General features: G+C 44.9%; 1 protein-coding gene across 14 annotated transcripts in view; it reads left to right on the top strand.

The window, feature by feature from the left end:
• Window positions 1-18,220, top strand: part of LOC149286425 (RNA-binding protein Musashi homolog 2) — a 538,943-nt gene that overhangs the window by 448,157 nt on the left and 72,566 nt on the right. For 9 of the 14 annotated variants that reach the window (XM_089494106.1, XM_089494102.1, XM_089494103.1 and 6 more), the window contains exon 11: window positions 16,822-16,860. The exons of the other annotated variants lie outside the window; for them this stretch is intronic. In XM_089494106.1, coding sequence (XP_089350232.1) covers window positions 16,822-16,860 — 39 coding nt within the window. The remainder of the gene's footprint in view (window positions 1-16,821; window positions 16,861-18,220) is intronic. 14 annotated transcript variants of the gene reach the window in all.

The raw sequence follows: 18,220 nt of genomic DNA, 5'->3' as shown, positions 1-18,220 counted from the left end.
GGCGAAACGGCAAGAATAAACTCTTCTGGAACATGGCCACATAGCCTGAAAAACCCACAAACAACTCTGGATACTGGCCATGAAATCCTTCGACTTTACAAAGTCTGAAGCTGTCCAGCCGGTGTCTCTTTTCCTTCCACGGCTGATACTAGCTTGTTGGGGGAAAGACTGCTTATAGGCATACCATAGGAATGGTCTCTTAGCAATACTATTTCTAGTATATATAACCCATCGCACCTAATTCCCGACATTTTATGGCAATGCGACTCCTGACAAGTTCTTCCTTTCCATACCACCCTCCCCAGGTATTCATAGAATCATAGAGTTGGAAGAGACCACTAGGGCCATCCAGTCCAACCCCATTCTGCCATGCAGGAAATCCAAATCAAAGCATCCCTGACAGATGGCCATCCAGCCTCTGTTTAAAGACCTCCAAGGAAGGAGACTCTATCACCCTCCGAGGGAGTGCATTCCATTGCCGAACAGCCCTTACTCTCAGGAAGTTCCTCCTAATGTTCAGGTGGAATCTCTTTTCCTGTAGCTTGCATCCATTGTTCCGGGTCCTGTTCTCTGGAGCAGCAGAAAACAAGCTTGCTCCCTCCTCCATATGACATCCTTTCAAATATTTAAACAGGGCTATCATATCACCTCTGAACCTTCTTTTCTCCAGGCTAAACATCCCCAGCTCCCTAAGTCGTTCCTCATAGGGCATGATTTCCAGACCCTTCACCATTTTTGTCGCCCTCCTTTGGACACATGGCTCCAGTTTCTCAATGTCCTTTCTGAATTGTGGTGCCCAGAACTGGACACAATATTCTAGGTGGGGCCTGACCAGAGCAGAATACAGTGGCACTATTACTTCTCTTGATCTAGACACTATACTTCTATTGATGCAGCCTAAAATAGCATTGGCCTTTTTAGCTGCCGCATCACACTGTTCACTCATGTTCAACTTGTGGTCTACTTGGACTCCTAGGTCCCTTTCACACGTAGTTTCATTCAGCCAGGTGTCACCCATCCTATATCTGTGCATTTTATTTTTCCGCCCTAAGTGCAATACCTTACATTTCTCTGTGTTGAATTTCATTTTGTTAGCTTTGGCCCAGCTTTCTAGTCTATTCAGGTCATTCATAGTGGAAGAGAGTCTGTCACCATCTAAGGCACTGATTCCCAAACTTTGGTCCTCCAAATGTTTTGGACTACAGCTGCCAGAATTCCTGATAGTTGGACAAGTGGGCTGTGGCATCTGGGAGATGAAGTCCAAAACACCTGGAGAACCAAAGTTTGGGAGCCATTGATCCAAGGCATGACAAACGGCTACCTAATCCAGGACCTTCGTAGTGGATTCAGCTGTTGATTCAACTCCCTATCCAGGGAGGTTTATCTCTCCACCTGTCTTTCTCTCTCCTCCTCCCTACTCCTCTCTTTCTGCTTTTAAGAGGCACCCACTAGCAATCCTTTTCCAATCCTTGCTTTCCTTAGTGGAACTACAAGTCTTGCTTGCTCAGTTTTCCTTCTGGGAGTCTCCGGTCTTGTCGAAGCCCTGTGAATTTCTTGCATTTTGGCGGGCGGGGGGGGAATAATAATATTGGTTTACTTGCTGAAACGGACAATGTGGTTTGTTAGCTGAAACTGTCGATTGCTTTGAGAACCCTTCTTTGCTGTCGGAAAGCTATATGTACCTTGAAACGATAGTACCTAAAAGGACTTCTGTAAAGTTATTTGCACGCACACAATGGGCATTTGTTGAGCAATTGGGCAAGTATTTAGCGATCAAGGCTGTGGCTTGACTTGGGAGGAGGCTGCGTTGTACTCAGTGGTGCCTGCTTAATGAGTAAGCCTTGAGTATTAGACTGCGCGTCTACTTTCTCTTACCAAGGTTCCTGCGCCACAACACATACCACTGGGAGGATTTAATACAGTGGGTCCTCCACATTTGCTGGGCTTAGGGGTAACGGGTCCCCAATGAAAGTGGGGGAAATGTGTACATTAAAAATAATGGGATTTAAACAGGAGTTAAATTAGAGAAAAAACCCGGAAATGCCCGAAGTTTATCACACGACGTCGCTATTAGCGTGAAATAACGCAATGTTAAACTGGAGTTAAACCGGAAATTCTGCTTTAACGTCGGTTTAACTTCGCATCATAGAATCATAGAATCATAGAGTTGGAAGAGACCACAAGGGCCATCCAGTCCAACCCCATTCTGCCATGCAGGAAATCCAATTCAAAGCATCCCTGACAGATGGCCATCCAGCCTCTGTTTAAAGACCTCCAAGGAAGGGGACTCTATCACCCTCCGAGGAAGGAGTGCATTCCACTGCCGAACAGCCCTTACTGTCAGGAAGTTCCTCCTAATGTTGAGGTGGAATCTCTTTTCCTGTAGCTTGCATCCATTGTTCCGGGTCCTGTTCTCTGGAGCAGCAGAAAACAAGCTTGCTCCCTCCTCAATATGACATCCTTTCAAATATTTAAACAGGGCTATCATATCCCCTCTTAACCTTCTTTTCTCCAGGCTAAACATCCCCAGCTCCCTAAGTCAAAGTTCCTCCTAATGTTGAGCTGGAATCTCTTTTCCTGGAGCTGGCATCCATTGCTCCGGGTCCTAGTCTCTGGAGCAGCAGAAAACAAGCTTGCTCCCTCTTCAACATGACATCCCTTCAAGTATTTAAACAGGGCTATCATATCACCTCTTAACCTTCTTTTCTCCAGGCTAAACATCCCCAGCTCCCTAAGTCGTTCCTCATAGGGCATGGTCTCCAGACCCTTCACCATTTTTGTCGCCCTCCTTTGGACACGCTCCAGTTTCTCAATGTCCTTTTTGAATTGTGGCGCCCAGAACTGGACACAATATTCTAGGTGGGGCCTGACCAAAGCAGAATACAGTGGCACTATTACTTCTCTTGATCTAGACACTATACTTCTATTGATGCAGCCTAAAATAGCATTGGCCGCATCATTTCACTTTAGCTCAGTTCAGTGTGATAAACTTCCCGAATTTCCAGGTTCTGTTTAAATTCTAATTCAATTTAACTCTTGTTTAAATCCCGTTTTCCCGCTGGATCTCGCTAGTGTGATAAAGCTCTAAGAGGACACCTCTCTAGGGATCCGTAGGCCCTCCAGTGCAACTTATGTTCAATGTCTTCCAGAGGTTAACCATAGAATCACTCTGGATGACCTACAAATGCCTAGAGAAGTGTTTTCTCTAGTATTATTATTATTATTATTATTATTATTATTAAGCTTTATTTATAAAGCGCTGTAAATTTACACGGCGCCGTACATACAATCTTTTTAATCGGACGGTTCCCTGCCCTCGGGCTTCTCTAGCTTCTCCAGTGCAGGACCTCAAAGACTTTGAGATTCCTAGAGAGAACATGTTAATTGAATTTGCAAATAATCAAATTGATTGATTGATTGATTGATTGATTGAATAACCCAATTCGCAAAATGCAAAGCCGTGAATGGGGATGGCTGACTGTAGTTCATTATGGTTTGCAACACCGGTTGCAATTGCTTGCTCTCCTGACTCCCCCTTTTTTTTGAAGTCTGAAACTTATGTTTTCGGTTCCATCTATTAATTTCTGTTCTTATTTCACTTTGCAGACTATTTGCCGATTTCACAAGACATAATTTTTATCAACTAGTTCTTAAAGATGCATAACAAATTAATCGGGGTTTACTACAATGCTAATGAGAGAGAGAGAAATACAGCAAAAAAGGGTGGTCCATACATTAATATCAATATCCACTGAGGAAAAACAAAACATGCTGCTCTTACTGACTTCTTTTTCCTGGCTGGACTTTTTCTTTTTAAAGAAAATCCAATTCCGCATCTTTTCCTGTTTTGTTTTTTAAATTGCTTTCTTATTTTCCTTCCCTCTGTTTTGTATGAGTTTCTTTTTTTAATGTCCAGATGGAATGTAACTTGCACCAGGGTTGGCTTTTTGGGGGGGAAGCGACGGCAGAACAATTTCTCACAAACTTTGAATTACTGGCACGTCTCAAAATGTACGTTTTGGCCCAGCATTAAAAGCCAAGAAAGATGCGGGGAGCGCTCTTTATTGCTCTGACTTCACATCTGAGCGCAACAGCAGGGATTGCTGTTGTCGAGAAGGTGGCTGTAAATGGCTAATAGACAAATGGAGAGGATGAATCTACTGTATATACTCACGTATAAGTCTAGAAAGGTTAGTCAAAAAAATTGATCCCCAAAAAGCTGGGTCGATCTATCCACCGGTCAACGTAAGTACACTCATCCCTCCATGTTTGCGGCTTTGACATTTGTGGATTTGATTATTCACGGATTTGATTAATATAATCTTTCTAGGAATATCTAGGTCCTCCAGTGCAACTCTGTGGTCACCTTTAACTAAAAGGTGCACTGAAAGACCTAGAGATTCCTAGAGAGAACACTCTACTAGGCCTTTGTAGCTCCTCCAGCGCAGTTCTATGGTCAGTGTCTGTTGGACGTTGACCACAGAGTTGCACTGGAGGACTTAGAGATTCCTAGATAGGATACTCTACTAGGCCTTTGTAGCTCCTCCAGCGCAGTTCTATGGTCAGTGTCTGTTGGACGTTGACCACAGAGTTGCACTGGAGGACTTAGAGATTCCTAGATAGGATACTCTACTAGGCCTTTGTAGCTCCTCCAGCGCAGTTCTATGGTCAGTGTCTGTTGGACGTTGACCACAGAGTTGCACTGGAGGACTTAGAGATTCCTAGATAGGATACTCTACTAGGCCTTTGTAGCTCCTCCAGTGCAGTTCTATGGTCAGTGTCTGTTGGACGTTGACCACAGAGTTGCACTGGAGGACTTAGAGATTCCTAGAGAGGATACTCTACTAGGCCTTTGTAGCTCCTCCAGCGCAGTTCTATGGTCAGTGTCTGTTGGACGTTGACCACAGAGTTGCCCTGGAGGACCTAGAGATTCCTAGAGAGGTGTCCTCTCAGATAAAAACATGGTGTTTTTGTTATTTGCAGTTTTTCCATATTCATGGGAGTCTTGTGCCCCTAACCCTATCTAAAACGGAGGGGCAAGTGTACTGTATTTTAACTCTTTCCCATCTCTGAGTAGAGTGGTAAAAGCTAAGAGCTTAGGAGCATCTAGAAGAAGCACCAATCCACACTTCTCTTTCCACCTTGATGCCGCTTCTGGCCTTCTTGAATGCTTGGGTGGGAAAATAGCAGTGGTGACACCCATTTAGTGCTTCCATTTGGTGCTGAGAGGAATCAGGATTAGAAGAATCTGAATAAGACATTTAGGTATGAAGACAGTGAACGTCATCCTTTACATCGTTTGCTACACATCCCTTTAGTCATTTCTAGGTCCTCCAGCACAATTCAGTGGTCAACTTCTGCCAAGACTACCTTTGATCTTTGACTTATCCACGAGTCATATCAAAATCCATAATTTTGCCCTCGACTTACACATGTGGTCAACTTTTAGCCGAATACACAGTCCTCCCTCCGAATTCGTCCTGGCACACACACACACACACCGTGAATTTGGAATTCAGCGTATATTCAAGCCCCATAGCTTTGAATGGCCATGTGCTCCTGCGTGCAGATGTCACAGGCGCATGCACCATTAACTTTAATGGAGGTTGCCCCTCCATGAATAATCAAAACTGCAAATCTCAAGTCTGTAAAAATGGAGGGGTGACTGTATACAATAATTATCTTCGATGCATGATCCAGTAGTCATGAAAATTAAAATCAATCCAAGACACGGGCAGCCGCATAATGCCTCTCTCACCTTCTTCCAAGATGGTGAGTCTATGTCAGTGATGGCGAACCTTTTAGACGCCGAGTGCCCAAACTGCAACCGAAAACTCACTTATTAATTGCAAAGTGCCAAGTCCCTCTGGCTTTCTAGTAACAAACTCTGGCAAACTCTGTGCTGGGGCGACGGCACATGTGCCCACACAGAGGGCTCTGAGTGCCACCTCTGGCACACGTGCCATAGGTTCACCATCAGTGCTCTAGGTCAGTGATGGTGAACCTTTTAGAGGCCGAGTGCCCAAATTGCAACCCAAAACCCACTTATTTATTGCAAAGTGCCATGTCCCTCTGGCTTTCTAGTAACAAACTCTGGCAAACTCTGTGCTGGGGCGATGGCACATGTGCCCACAGAGAGGGCTCTGAGTGTCACCTCTGGCACGTGTGCCATAGGTTCGCCATCACTGGTCATCACTCTGCCCTGTACTTTTATGAAAACATAGGATAGCAGTTCAGATAAATAACCAAGAACGGTTCAGAAAAATAGAGTCGGCCCCCAGCTTTTGCGAGGGTTAGGGGCACAGGATCCCCGCGAAATTGGAAAAACTGTGAATATCAGTCCACATCTTTTCCCGAGAGAACACTCCTTTAGCCATAGATTTTTGTGAGTTGTTCAAGCTCTGTGGCCATGTCCTAGAAGAGTTTGTTCCTGACGTTTCACCAGCATCTGTGGCTGGCATCTTCAGAGAATGCTGGCATGGAAGAGAGTGGGGTATGGACAGGTTGCTTACCTGTAACTGTATTTCTTCGAGTGGTCATCTGCGAATACATACAAATGAGTTCCTTTTTTCCGCCGTGCTGGTTGTTATTTGGAACTTCGCTCTTGCTAGTTGTGGGTCTTGTACAGGAACTTTTCCTCCACAGACGTCGCATTTCTTGAACGGAGGAGACATCGTTTGTCGAAGTCGACAAGCCAAAACGAGATCCGAAATCCAAATCGAAGTACACGGTCCGAGGTCAAAAAGCACGGGGGAAGAAGAGAAGCCAAAGTCCAGAAAAACAGTCCGAGTCAAATAGAACCAGTGATCCAACAACTAGCAAGAGCGAAGTTCCAAATAGCAACCAGCACGGCGGAAAAAAGGAACTCATTTGTATGATTCGCAGAGACCACGAAGAAGACCACGAAGAAGTGTGTGGCTTCCATGCCAGCATTCTCTGAAGATGCGTCAGGAATAAACTCTTCTAGGACGTGGCCACAGAGCCCAACGAACCCACAAAAATCTTCAGATGCCGGCCACGAAAGCCTTCGACTTCACGCTCCTTTGACCATTTCTAGGTCCTCCGGCACAAGTCTGTTAGACTACATCAACATGGTGTTGGGCAGCTGGTTTTCCGGCGCTGGGAGAATTCACGGCACACTGCTATATTAAAAAGGCCACAAAATAAAATTAAAACAACAAGCCCGTCTATCCATTTTCTGTGTTTGTGAGAAATTGGTTGCATGCTTCTAGCAGGACTGACTGTAATGCGTTTTCCTTTTTTAAAAAAAGTCTGTTTAATTTGCTTGTTTGAATTGTCAAAGTCACTACCGACGGAGTTGTGTTGTTCATTTACTGACGGTGCTTGATGTAATTAATTTCACCTTTCTTTTTCTTTTCTTTTTTGCAAGCTGTGTCTTTTAAAACTTGTATGGCTTTTTTAAAAAACATTACTTTGGCCTGTTACAGACTGCCTAAATAAAGCTGCTTCGGGTCTCTTTGGAGGTATGCTATTTAAATGATGCATGCATCCTAAGAGTCGGGAAGCTGCACCAAAGCTGCACTCCAGCGCTTAGGAATGGAGTGTGGCTTTGGCGCGAGCATCCTAAGAATCCAGAAGCTGCACCAAAGCTGCACTCCAGCGCTTAGGAATAGAGTGTGGCTTTGGCGCAACCTCCGGACTCTTAGGACCCATGCATCATTTAAAGAGCATACCTCCAAAGAGACACGAAGCAGCTTTATTTTGGCAGTCTGTAACAGGCCTTTATTTCTGGGTTTTGTCTTTTGGCTGTGACTCGCTTTGCATTTGTGATATTGCCCTAGAGTGCATGACTTTTGCAGACCTTCAAATTGTTGTATTATTTCCCTTTTCTTTCTTTCATTTTGATTTCTTTTTGTAAGTCGTTCATCTGTACTCTTCTTCTTCTTCTTTTCTTTCTCTTTTTGATTTTGGAGAAAAGATTTCCTGTAAGTAACCAAGTTAGACCAAAATGATAATAAATTCTTACAATAGACAAAGCTGTGTTTCTTCTCTCTCAGCTGCCTCTTTAATCCGGAACGCACCAAATAACCAGTACCAATAATCAATGAAATGAAAGGATACCAAATAATAAAATGTATGGCACTCACCGTTGATCCCAACTCAAGTCCGTCAAGTTGGATCTGAGTAGATGAACACTTAACATAGTGAGCCTATTTTGGTTGGGGGCCACCAGTTGGATGTAGGCCGCCATGTTGCTTTCCCATTCAAAATGTAAGTATCAAATTAAGGGGCGCATGGAGATTAATGCTGAAATGCATGAAGATAAGTAGCATATAGACTTGAGTTTCCTAGCTGTAATAATAATTTTTAAAAGCTTCTAGACCTTACGCGCGCAGACATAAAGAGGTGTCGCACATCAGTCCAAAAAGAGACACACAGATCATGTATGGCCAAGTATTGATGCTCCACTCAATGAGGTTTTGTCTGACTTGCTTGCGTTGGGGTTGATTCTCTTATAGAGGTAGCAGGTAACCTCCAACTATAAAACATGTGGATATTTTCCATCCACCCAGTCTTTTTCACTGAGCCAAACACAACTCATGTTAAGGACCTGAAAGAACAATAGTACCACATTGCTGAAGCCTTCCTTCATGCCATGATACGTTTTCTATGTCCCCTTTGCCACTGGATGAGTAGCACATATCTGTTTTATGTTTAATCCTGTGGTTGATGGGAGGTTTATCAATCCGTTCAGAGGGATCCGTCTGTACAAATACTGTCCTGCGATGCTCATTTTCACATGTGAGGTCGAAGGCTTTCATGGTCGGCCTCCCTAATTTTTTGTGGGTTATTCGGGCATTGTGGCCATGTTCTACAAGACTTTATTCCTGACGTTTCACCAGCATCTGTGGCTGGCAGCTTCAGAGAATGTTGGCATGGAAGTCACACACTATATATATATACCCCACTCTCTTCTATGCCAGCGTTCTCTGAAGATGCCAACCACAGATGCTGGCGAAACGTCAGGAATAAACTCTTCCAGAACATGGCCGCATAGCCCGAAAAACCCCCCAAAATCTCATTTTCACGTTTCGTGAAGTCTGCCCTTGAATGGCGCCTTTTTATGTGCGATATACGCATGCATGTATCCAATGAGTACATTGGAAAGTAAAGTGACACAGTCAGATGAAGTTGCTATGGCTGTGTTCAGCTCTTGGTAGTATAGTCTTAAGTCACTAAGCAATAGGGTCAATGTCACAGATCTACTTAGAATTTATGAAGAATACCCCCATTTTAAAGACTCTCGCCTTAATGCGGACGTTGTTATTATCTTGGGTACCGTTCTTCGTATTAGGATAGCACACAAACCACGGAGAGAAAAGATGATGGGTAAGAGACCTTTGCGCTTCATCAGGATGTGAATTAACCAAGGGATGTTCTTTGTGTTTAGCTACTCACAGGATAACAGAAATGTTTAGATTATTGTTTGGGTTTATTTGGGGGATATGAGAAGCAGGGATATGGCACGGTATATGGCACGGTATATGGCACGGTGGAAAGAGTACGTCATTGCTAGCCTTCAGTACTTTAATACTGGGTCACATCCGACACCAGCCACGCTTGTCGGATGTCGGATCTTGGTAAAAGGGAACTTTAAAGTCATCTTTTGGGGATGGAATTTGTTTGAACTCATGCAAGCCAAAACTAGTTTATAGGCTTGTTTGGATGAGTTTAGCCTGTTAATCTGAGCAAACACTGGGAAGACCATATACCAACCCGCTTACCCCAGCAACGTTATGCATCAGTCTGCACTAGTATGATTCAATGGGTTAAATGCATCTTTCGTTCAACTAAATGATCTCTGGATTCTATACCACTAAAATAAAAATTGGCGCACACACCCACAACCCCGGAAAATGCGCCTGCCATGGCGCAAAGAATTCAAAGGACAGCACCATCCAGAGCATCTGTTTCTTGGACAAGATATGGGCCTGTTACAGACAGCCAAAATAAAGCTGCTTCGAGTCACTTTGGAGGTATGGTATTTCAATGATGCATGAGTCCTAAGAGTCTGGAAGCTTCACCAAAGCTGCACTCCAGTCCTTAGGACTGGAGCGTGGCTTTGGTGCGGCTTTTGGACTCTTAGGATGCATGCATCATTGAAATACCATACCTCCAAAGTGACTCGAAGCAGCTTTATTTTGGCTGTCTGTAACAGGCCATTGTCAGAGAAATCACAGATACACAGTCCAGTAAAACAGATGCGCAGCAACATTTCTGCGTAGCCCCATCTGACACTTAAGAGATGGCAAAGAGAAACAAAAATGATGAGAGCGATTGTGTATTCCTTGTGACAAACAGCTAAAACATCTGGACCTTTTTTGAATAGAATGGGGGAAAGACTACGGAAAAGGTTTACGCTGTTAGCAGTAAAGGAAAAAGAGAGAACAAAATTCTTCCTCTCCAATAGTGCTGGAAATATCTTGGGGTCATCCAGTGACTGGCGGCGGGTTTAAAAGAGGTACAAGAATCCCCTTTCCCCCTTAATGCGCAACGGATATAGGGCACTTATTGTCACATGATGTGATGTCACACACACACACATATATACACATTTTTAGATCGCTTTTTAAAACATGCCAAACAAATGTAGAGATGCCAAGTCTACCTGTCCCTGTTATTGAAACTTCAAGTGACCCAGACAGCCTTTGTGCTCTTCGCTGGTGGATTTTTGTGTTTTAAAAGCTTTTCAAAAGTTAATTTAATCTAATAATGTGCTTAGTTTATCTCTTGTTGTACTCTTAAAAATAATTTTAGCTGCACAGGTTGAATCTCCCTTATCCTGCGTTCCAAAGTACCGAAATGATCCAACACTTTTTCCGTGGGTGGCTGAGAGATACTGGCACCTTTGCTTTCTGGCTCGCTTCAACTTTATATCGTGCACCAAAATGTTGTCTATAAAATTACCTTCCGTCTGTGCATATAAGGTGTATTTGAAACATGAAGTCGAAGGCTTTCCTGGCCGGCATCCATAGTTTTTTGTGGCTTTTTTGGGCTCTGTGGCCATGTCCTAGAAGAGTTTATGCCAGCATTTCTCTGAAGATGCCAGCCACAGATGCTGGCAAAACATCAGGAATAAACCCTTCTAGAACATAGCCCACACAGACTGAAAAACCCACAAGAAACTATGCCTATGAAACATTTTGGGTTTAGACTTGGGTCCCATCTCCAAGACATCTCATTCCATATGTGCAAACATCCCCAGATCCCAAAATTTGTGTCACCTCTTTTGGCTCGCCAACATTTGTCGCTTGCTCTTGGTTCGACAGCACTTGGAGGTATTCCTCACTCCTCTTCTTATTTCACCAGCTCAGTAATAAATGTTCGATTCCGACCTGATCCTTCCAGCTCCGTGCCCCTTTTGTTTACCTAAAAAGTGCTGGCAACATCTGCGTGGCATCGCATGGTATTTATTCCCCCTCAAAGTGCATATTAAATCAGCCAGAGTGAGTTTAATTATCGTTCGTCAGACCCTTCCATTTTAATTTCCATCGGCGCGAAATGATACGGCGCAGGCTGGATGCCACGCACACAGACACACAAGTACACACACTCGCACCAGGTCTTTCATCAAGTAACAAAACACAAATACTTACTTTCTCACAGGCACAAACTTGTAGATTGATATATTTTAATATTGTGGTACTGTTTTCAAAGTGTATTGTTTTATACAGGTTCGCCACCTTGAGTTCCTGAAGGTGGGATATAAGATGAGGATGAGGATGACGATGACGATGATGATGGTAGTAGTAGTAATAATAGTAGTAGTTCTTTGTGGGTTTTTCAGGCTATGTGGCCATGTTCTAGAAGACTTTGTTCCTGACGTTTCGCCAGCATCTGTGGCTGGCATCTCCAAAGATGCCAACCACAGATGCTGGCGAAATGTCAGAAACAAACTCTTCTACACAATCTCTTGAACCATCGCCATTTTTTTTCGACTCCAGTGATGGACAGATAAAAAAATAACATGCTGGAAATGATTATATTTAAACTGATTCATTAGTCAATGTCAACCCCAATGCCAGAAAGTGCGATCGGGGCAAATGTAGTGTAAACCACGCTCCGATGTTGAATCGGTCCATCTATTCAGATTGTAAAATTTGCAAGTGGGAATGAGGACACTGTCTCCCAGACAGCAATCCCCCCCCCCCAAAAAAGGAACTTTTCCAAGTTTTTATTGGTGCCTTCTGGCGGACTTTACCACCGCAGCCCTCTTAGGAGTAAAAGGAACCATGGCACTCCAGAGGAGTCAAAGGTCTATATGAAGTGGTTGGTCCAAAATGCAATATATCTTGCAACGTATCATGGGAATGACAGTGTGGCACCTCTGCAACAACCCACAACAACAACTTTGCAGCACTGAAACAAAGCAAACACCCTAGAAATAAGCTTTTGGGGATGGAAGGTGGGGCAAGGTGTGATGCCTTTCATTAAACGGTTCATCTAGGTAAGAGTCAGTTAAAATTGCGTTTTGTGAGAATGACGGGAGAGTTCACAAAGGCCTGTTACAGACAGTCCAAAATAAAGCTGCTTCGAGTCACTTTGGAGGTATGGTATTTCAATGATGCATGCGTCCTAAGAGTCCAAAAGCCACACCAAAACCACGCTCTGGTCCTAAGGACTGGAGTGCAGCTTTAGTGTGGCTTTTGGACTCTTAGGACTCATGCATCATTGAAATACCATACCTCCAAAGTGACTCGAAGCAGCTTTATTTTGGACTGTCTGTAACAGGCCATACACTCTTCAGATGAGACTGGAGCAATCCTGGGCAGTCTCTGCTCTCCCCTTTTCTTGGCTGGGATTCGATTTGCATAGTTTTCTTCAACTAACCACATACTGTAAGTGTGTCTTTAGTTTCCCCTAAATGCCAGGCATTGGTGGCAATGAGGATTTCACAGGCATTTTTTGCTAGGGCTTTATAGCCTGGCAGCTCGATAGGAAACTTCCTGTAGCCATAAAGATGGCGTCATTAAATGCTCATAATGCAGAGGGTTGTCATGAAATAAAAGGAGGCAGTAAAATAGCTCATTCCCTGCACTAAATCGCCCGGTTGGGTGGCAGACTTCAACCTTCCGACTCCTGGCTTGCTCCTGGCCCCAAATTTGCCTAGTTAGCATCTCGCCCATTGTCTTTCCAAATCGGCTCCTTCGCCGATCGTTGGCCAAGACTAGATGTTGCGGAGTGGTTTAGTGGGCCTTCAAATCGGCAGGTGCCCCATTTGGATAGCCTCCTCTATCCAAAAACGTTTAGTAGCTCAACACATATAGCATCTCATTTTTATCACTTCCCTTTGTTATCTACATATTAAGGAGTGTGAGGCTGCTGTCTCAGCTTTTCCTCAGCCTGGCAGCCACCAGTTGTATTGTTATGTACCCCCAAGTGTTACCCTCGACATATCCATGGGTGATATCAAAATCCATAATGTTGGCCCCCAAATGATACACGAGGTCGACTTATACCTGAGTATATATGGTAGCCCCAAGTTCTCTTCTGCAAGCAACATGGAAATCTGGCTTTCCCAGGGATCAAATGATCCTGAGTCCAAAGGCAAGCCTGATTGCCATTTGCTGGGCGTCATTCTACCAGAGCTGCAAAGTCATATGCACAAACCGTGTTTAGGTGGCAGATCCTGCTCTAGGGAGCAGGTCTTGTGGTAAACCTAATGTAGCGAGAGAAGGCAGAAAACTAGCTGGTGTGGATGCTTCACAATGGGATGTAAATTCTGCCCCAAAGGATAGGACCAGGTCTAATGGTCTTTAGTTATAGCATGTTAGGTGTCCTAGCATCATCGAGTTGGAAGAGACTGCAAGGGCCACCTGGTCCATCCACCTGCCATGCAGAACTACACAACATCAGTCGAGCTGTAGAAGAGACTTTTCGACACTAAACGTGTTTTAGCCATGGAACCAATTACCTAGAGAGGTAGTGGGGTCTCCTTTCTCTGGCCTGTTACAGACTGCCAAAATAAAGCTGCTTCGGGTCTCTTTGGAGGTATGCTATTTAAATGATGCATGGGTCCTAAGAGTCCGGAGGTTGCGCCAAAGCCACACTCCATTCCTAAGCACTGGAGTGCAGCTTTGGTGCAGCTTCTGGATTCTTAGGATGCATGCATCATTTAAACAGCACACCTCCAAAGAGACCCGGAGCAGCTTTATTTTGGCAGTCTGTAACAGGCCTCTGAAGATCTTCAAAAAGAGACTGGACAACTACTTGTTTGGGATAGTCTAGCTGGAATTCCCGAACTGGGTGCATGTGGGGAGGTTAGATTTGATGGCCTATGGGTCCCCTTCCAACTCTGTTATTTTATCTGGTTATCAAATTGGGCTCACCCAGAAAGGGCTCTTTTTTGCCCTATAAGTCCTCCCCACTGTTCCTCTTGTGCCATTTTCCACATTAGTACAGCAAAGAACGGGCCGCTGCGAATATTGTCACGCTCGCCGTAGCATCAGCAGGCATATAGATCTGAACAGAAATGATTTCAAATGATTTCTTTTTTTAAATGAGTGTTTGTTTTCATCAAGCCAAATGCATCCGAAAGCAGCTCACCCATCCCTTTAATGGTTTGGAAAAGACCACAGATGCAGCTGCTGGAAGAGGTTACATGAACAATTATTCACTGAAGTGAGGCAGCGGAAAGCAAACGTAGACACATGTGCGGAGGGAACAGAAATGGGATTACCCCATAGCAGGAGAGGGATCAAGCGATTCTGAGTCCAAAGCCAAGCCTGAATCGCTTCTAATGAAACAAATTAGGAATGCCCAGGTGCTAGACCTTCAATGTAGTCTGGCGTATACAGTCTATCATTCCCTGTGGTGCAGTGCAAGTGGAACAAAATGGAGCGGAGGGTGACTACAAGGACATTGAGAAACTGGAGCGTGTCCAAAGGAGGGCGACAAAAATGGTGAAGGGTCTGGAGACCATGCCCTATGAGGAACGACTTAGGGAGCTGGGGATGTTTAGCCTGGAGAAGAGAAGGTTAAGAGGTGATATGATAGCCCTGTTTAAATATTTGAAAGGATGTCATATTGAGGAGGGAGCAAGCTTGTTTTCTGCTGCTCCAGAGAACAGGACCCAATGGAGCAATGGATGCAAGCTACAGGAAAAGAGATTCCACCTGAACATTAGGAGGAACTTCTTGACAGTAAGGGCTGTTCGGCAGTGGAATGCACTTCCTCGGAAGGTGATAGAGTCTCCTTCCTTGGAGGTCTTCAAACGGAGGCTGGATGGCCATCTGTCAGGGATGCTTTGATTTGGATTTCCTGCATGGCAGAATGGGGTTGGACTGGATGGCCCTAGTGGTCTCTTCCAACTCTACGATTCTATGATTCTATGATTCTATACTACCGATCACCATTTGCTGAGTGGAATTTGCCACAGTGGGCTTACCAACACCTAGAAAGCTGGTCTTCTAGCATCCAAGCATAGGATTTGTACAAAGGACCATTGTATTTTTTTTGTTTTTAGGCTGCATATGAGACAGAAAGGCTTTTATGGGCCAGTGGGCTAGTGATGCGAGGAGCATGACTTGCAAGGCTATGTTAAACACAGAAAAAGAAAAGGTCTGAGGCTGTCATATCTGCGGTGTGGTTTGTCCTCCTCGATGGGCCAACGGTCCATAATATGCTGCATGAGGAGCATATTATGATATCATATCATACTGATGGCATCGTATTGACATGATAGCATCCAGAAGGAACCAGTCGAGTGGGAGGTATTCCCACCCACACCTCCCTGAATACTCAGTCATCATTTTGGAAGTGAGGTTGCATCTGCACTGTCAAAATAATGCAGCTTGGAACTTTAAGTGCTGCAGGATTCCAGCCTATGGAGTCCTAGGATTTGTACATTTGCAAGGCCTTTAGCCTTCTCTGCCATAGAGCGCCAGTGCCTTACAAAACTGCACATCCCAGGATTCTGTAGGATGGTGCTGTGGCAGTTAAAGTCATGCCAAGCTGCATTGTTTTGACAGTGTAGATGCGCCCTATATTTTGGAACAGTGGGGATTAAGGGAAAGGCAACAAAAAATGGCATATGTACTCAATTGCTCCCTACTAAGAAAATGACATTAGGGTACCGGTAATGTTTCTGCCTCCATTGCGTGGATCTTCCGTAAACATGGGATTCTTCCCCACAGTATTTCTGGACCGCATGGGCTGAACTTTGCAAACCCACTGTTTTCCCCAAGGGATGATGGGATGAATGCCTGATGCTGCTCCTATGTATCATGTGGGTTGTCCATCCATGAAAAGGTGGGATGGTAAAAAGGAAGGGTATGTGACCGCATGCCCGGACCCCAAAGGAATTTGTGCTCATCCCCTCCCTTGTTTCCAGGCTTACGTTGGCGTCCGTGCCGCGCCTGGAATACCATCCGAGGCTCTCCGATAATGACGACCTCATTATATGTGCCACCGTTGAGCCCGAAACGCACTAATTTCCTGACCCCGGTGAAATATATTTGAATAAGCTTGATCTAAAGCGGCGTTTAAAAGACTTGACGTGGCTGTCAAAATAGAGCCCCCTCGGGCAGATGTTGCCAAATGTTAATAGGTTTAATCCATCAGAGGCACAACAACAGTCTTTAGTCCTCTCCCAGGAGGGCTGCCCTGTTTGTCTTCCTCTCTTTGGCGTTTTGAACACAGGGTTAAACTCCGAGGAGCAACCGGGGATGTGGCGGCGGTGGGGAGAAAAAGGCGTGGGGAAATGGATGAGATGCAGAGGTCGTGCAATTGTTCTTGAATTAGTTTATAGCTTTGCTGTACAGCCCAGTAACGCCTCTATCTGGTTCTATGGATTTTTAGTGCTTTCCGTGGGATCTTCAATCAAACCCAGTTACCCAGGCAAGTTGATTACACTTCCGTTTTAAAAACTGCTTCTTTGCAACGTTTTGGTATAGAATTTTGTCTCTTTCAATGCGTGTGTGTGTGTTTTGGTTTCAATGAGCCACAGAACAAATGCCTACGGACAAGAAGCTAAGAGGGTTGTGCTGGCAGCTTGGCGGTACCTTGTCCTTTTTCGACTGTGCTCAAAGCGGAACCTACCCCAGGGTTCTTCTTCGCCATGATACCGCAGGAGTCCCCACTTACCTCGCACAACATTGAACATCAGCATAGAACATCTGTCTTCAGTAGACCAGTCATGCCCAACTCTATCTCTCCCTTTCATTGATCGGTAGGAGATCAATGGGAGCCCTAGAAACAGGTGGCTCAAGTCAGCAGCAAGCAAATGCTGACAAGCCAGAAGGATGGTTGGTTGGAAACCTAGCTGGCGCTGGGGATATGTTGCTTCTGTTGGGTGGGGATGTACTTTGCTTGAAGATTCGGGGTTACGCTTTGATGCGTGCATTGATTCCATGTTGCTGTTGGGTGCTCCGGCAGCAACAGAGGTCAAATTGGATGACCCTTGAGGTCTCTTCCAACTCTGTGGTTCTATGATTTACCTTTAACAGGCTTGGATTGGTGCATCAACCCTACCCTTGCCTGGAGAGGAATGACGTAGAGCCAGAGTAATTCATGCCTCCATAGAATAGTAGAACCATAGAGTTGGATGATGCCTTCATTCAACCCAACCCCATTCTGCCATGCAGGAACTCACAATCAAAGCACCCCAGCTTCTGTTTCAAAACCTCCAAAGAAGGAGACTCAAAAGTGTGTCCCACTGTCAACTTGGTGGTATCCAGACTTGGATTACTGAAATACGCTCAACATGGACAAATGGTAGATATCTAGAAACTGTAACAGGTTCAATTCACAGCCACCAATGGCATCTGATCAGCTTCTACCAGAAGTCATTCATTTCAATAGGGTTCCCTGAATCCTTACTGTTTTCTAACGCAGGCCTGGTGCAAATGCAGTTCCTAATACAGTGGAACCTTATTATATGCGGGGGATCTGTTCCGGATCCCTCCGCGATAATAAGTTCCGCCTATGCTCAAGCCCCATTGTTTCCAATGGGGCTCATGCACGGCGGTGTGGCGGCGTGGCAGCACGCGGGGCGCAACGGGCGCGCACGCCCATTCAATTGAATGGGACGCGCCGGCGGCTTTGAGCGCCTATGCTCAAAGCCGCCTATAAAAAGGCAGCGTATGGCGAGGCGCGACTGTATTTTGAAGTTGGGGAGGAGAAACAAGGCAGCGCGTGAAATGAAAGAGAATTGTTCAGCCCTCCCAGTGTTGTTGGACTGCAACTCCCAGTGTTCTTT

Source organism: Sceloporus occidentalis, unplaced genomic scaffold, assembly GCF_023333645.1.
Source record: "Sceloporus occidentalis isolate IW3139 unplaced genomic scaffold, rSceOcc1.0.p SCAF_69, whole genome shotgun sequence".
NCBI classification, from domain to species: Eukaryota; Metazoa; Chordata; class Lepidosauria; order Squamata; family Phrynosomatidae; genus Sceloporus; species Sceloporus occidentalis.
Note: the sequence above shows the minus strand (reverse complement) of the source record. Positions and strands in the feature narration are given on the sequence as shown.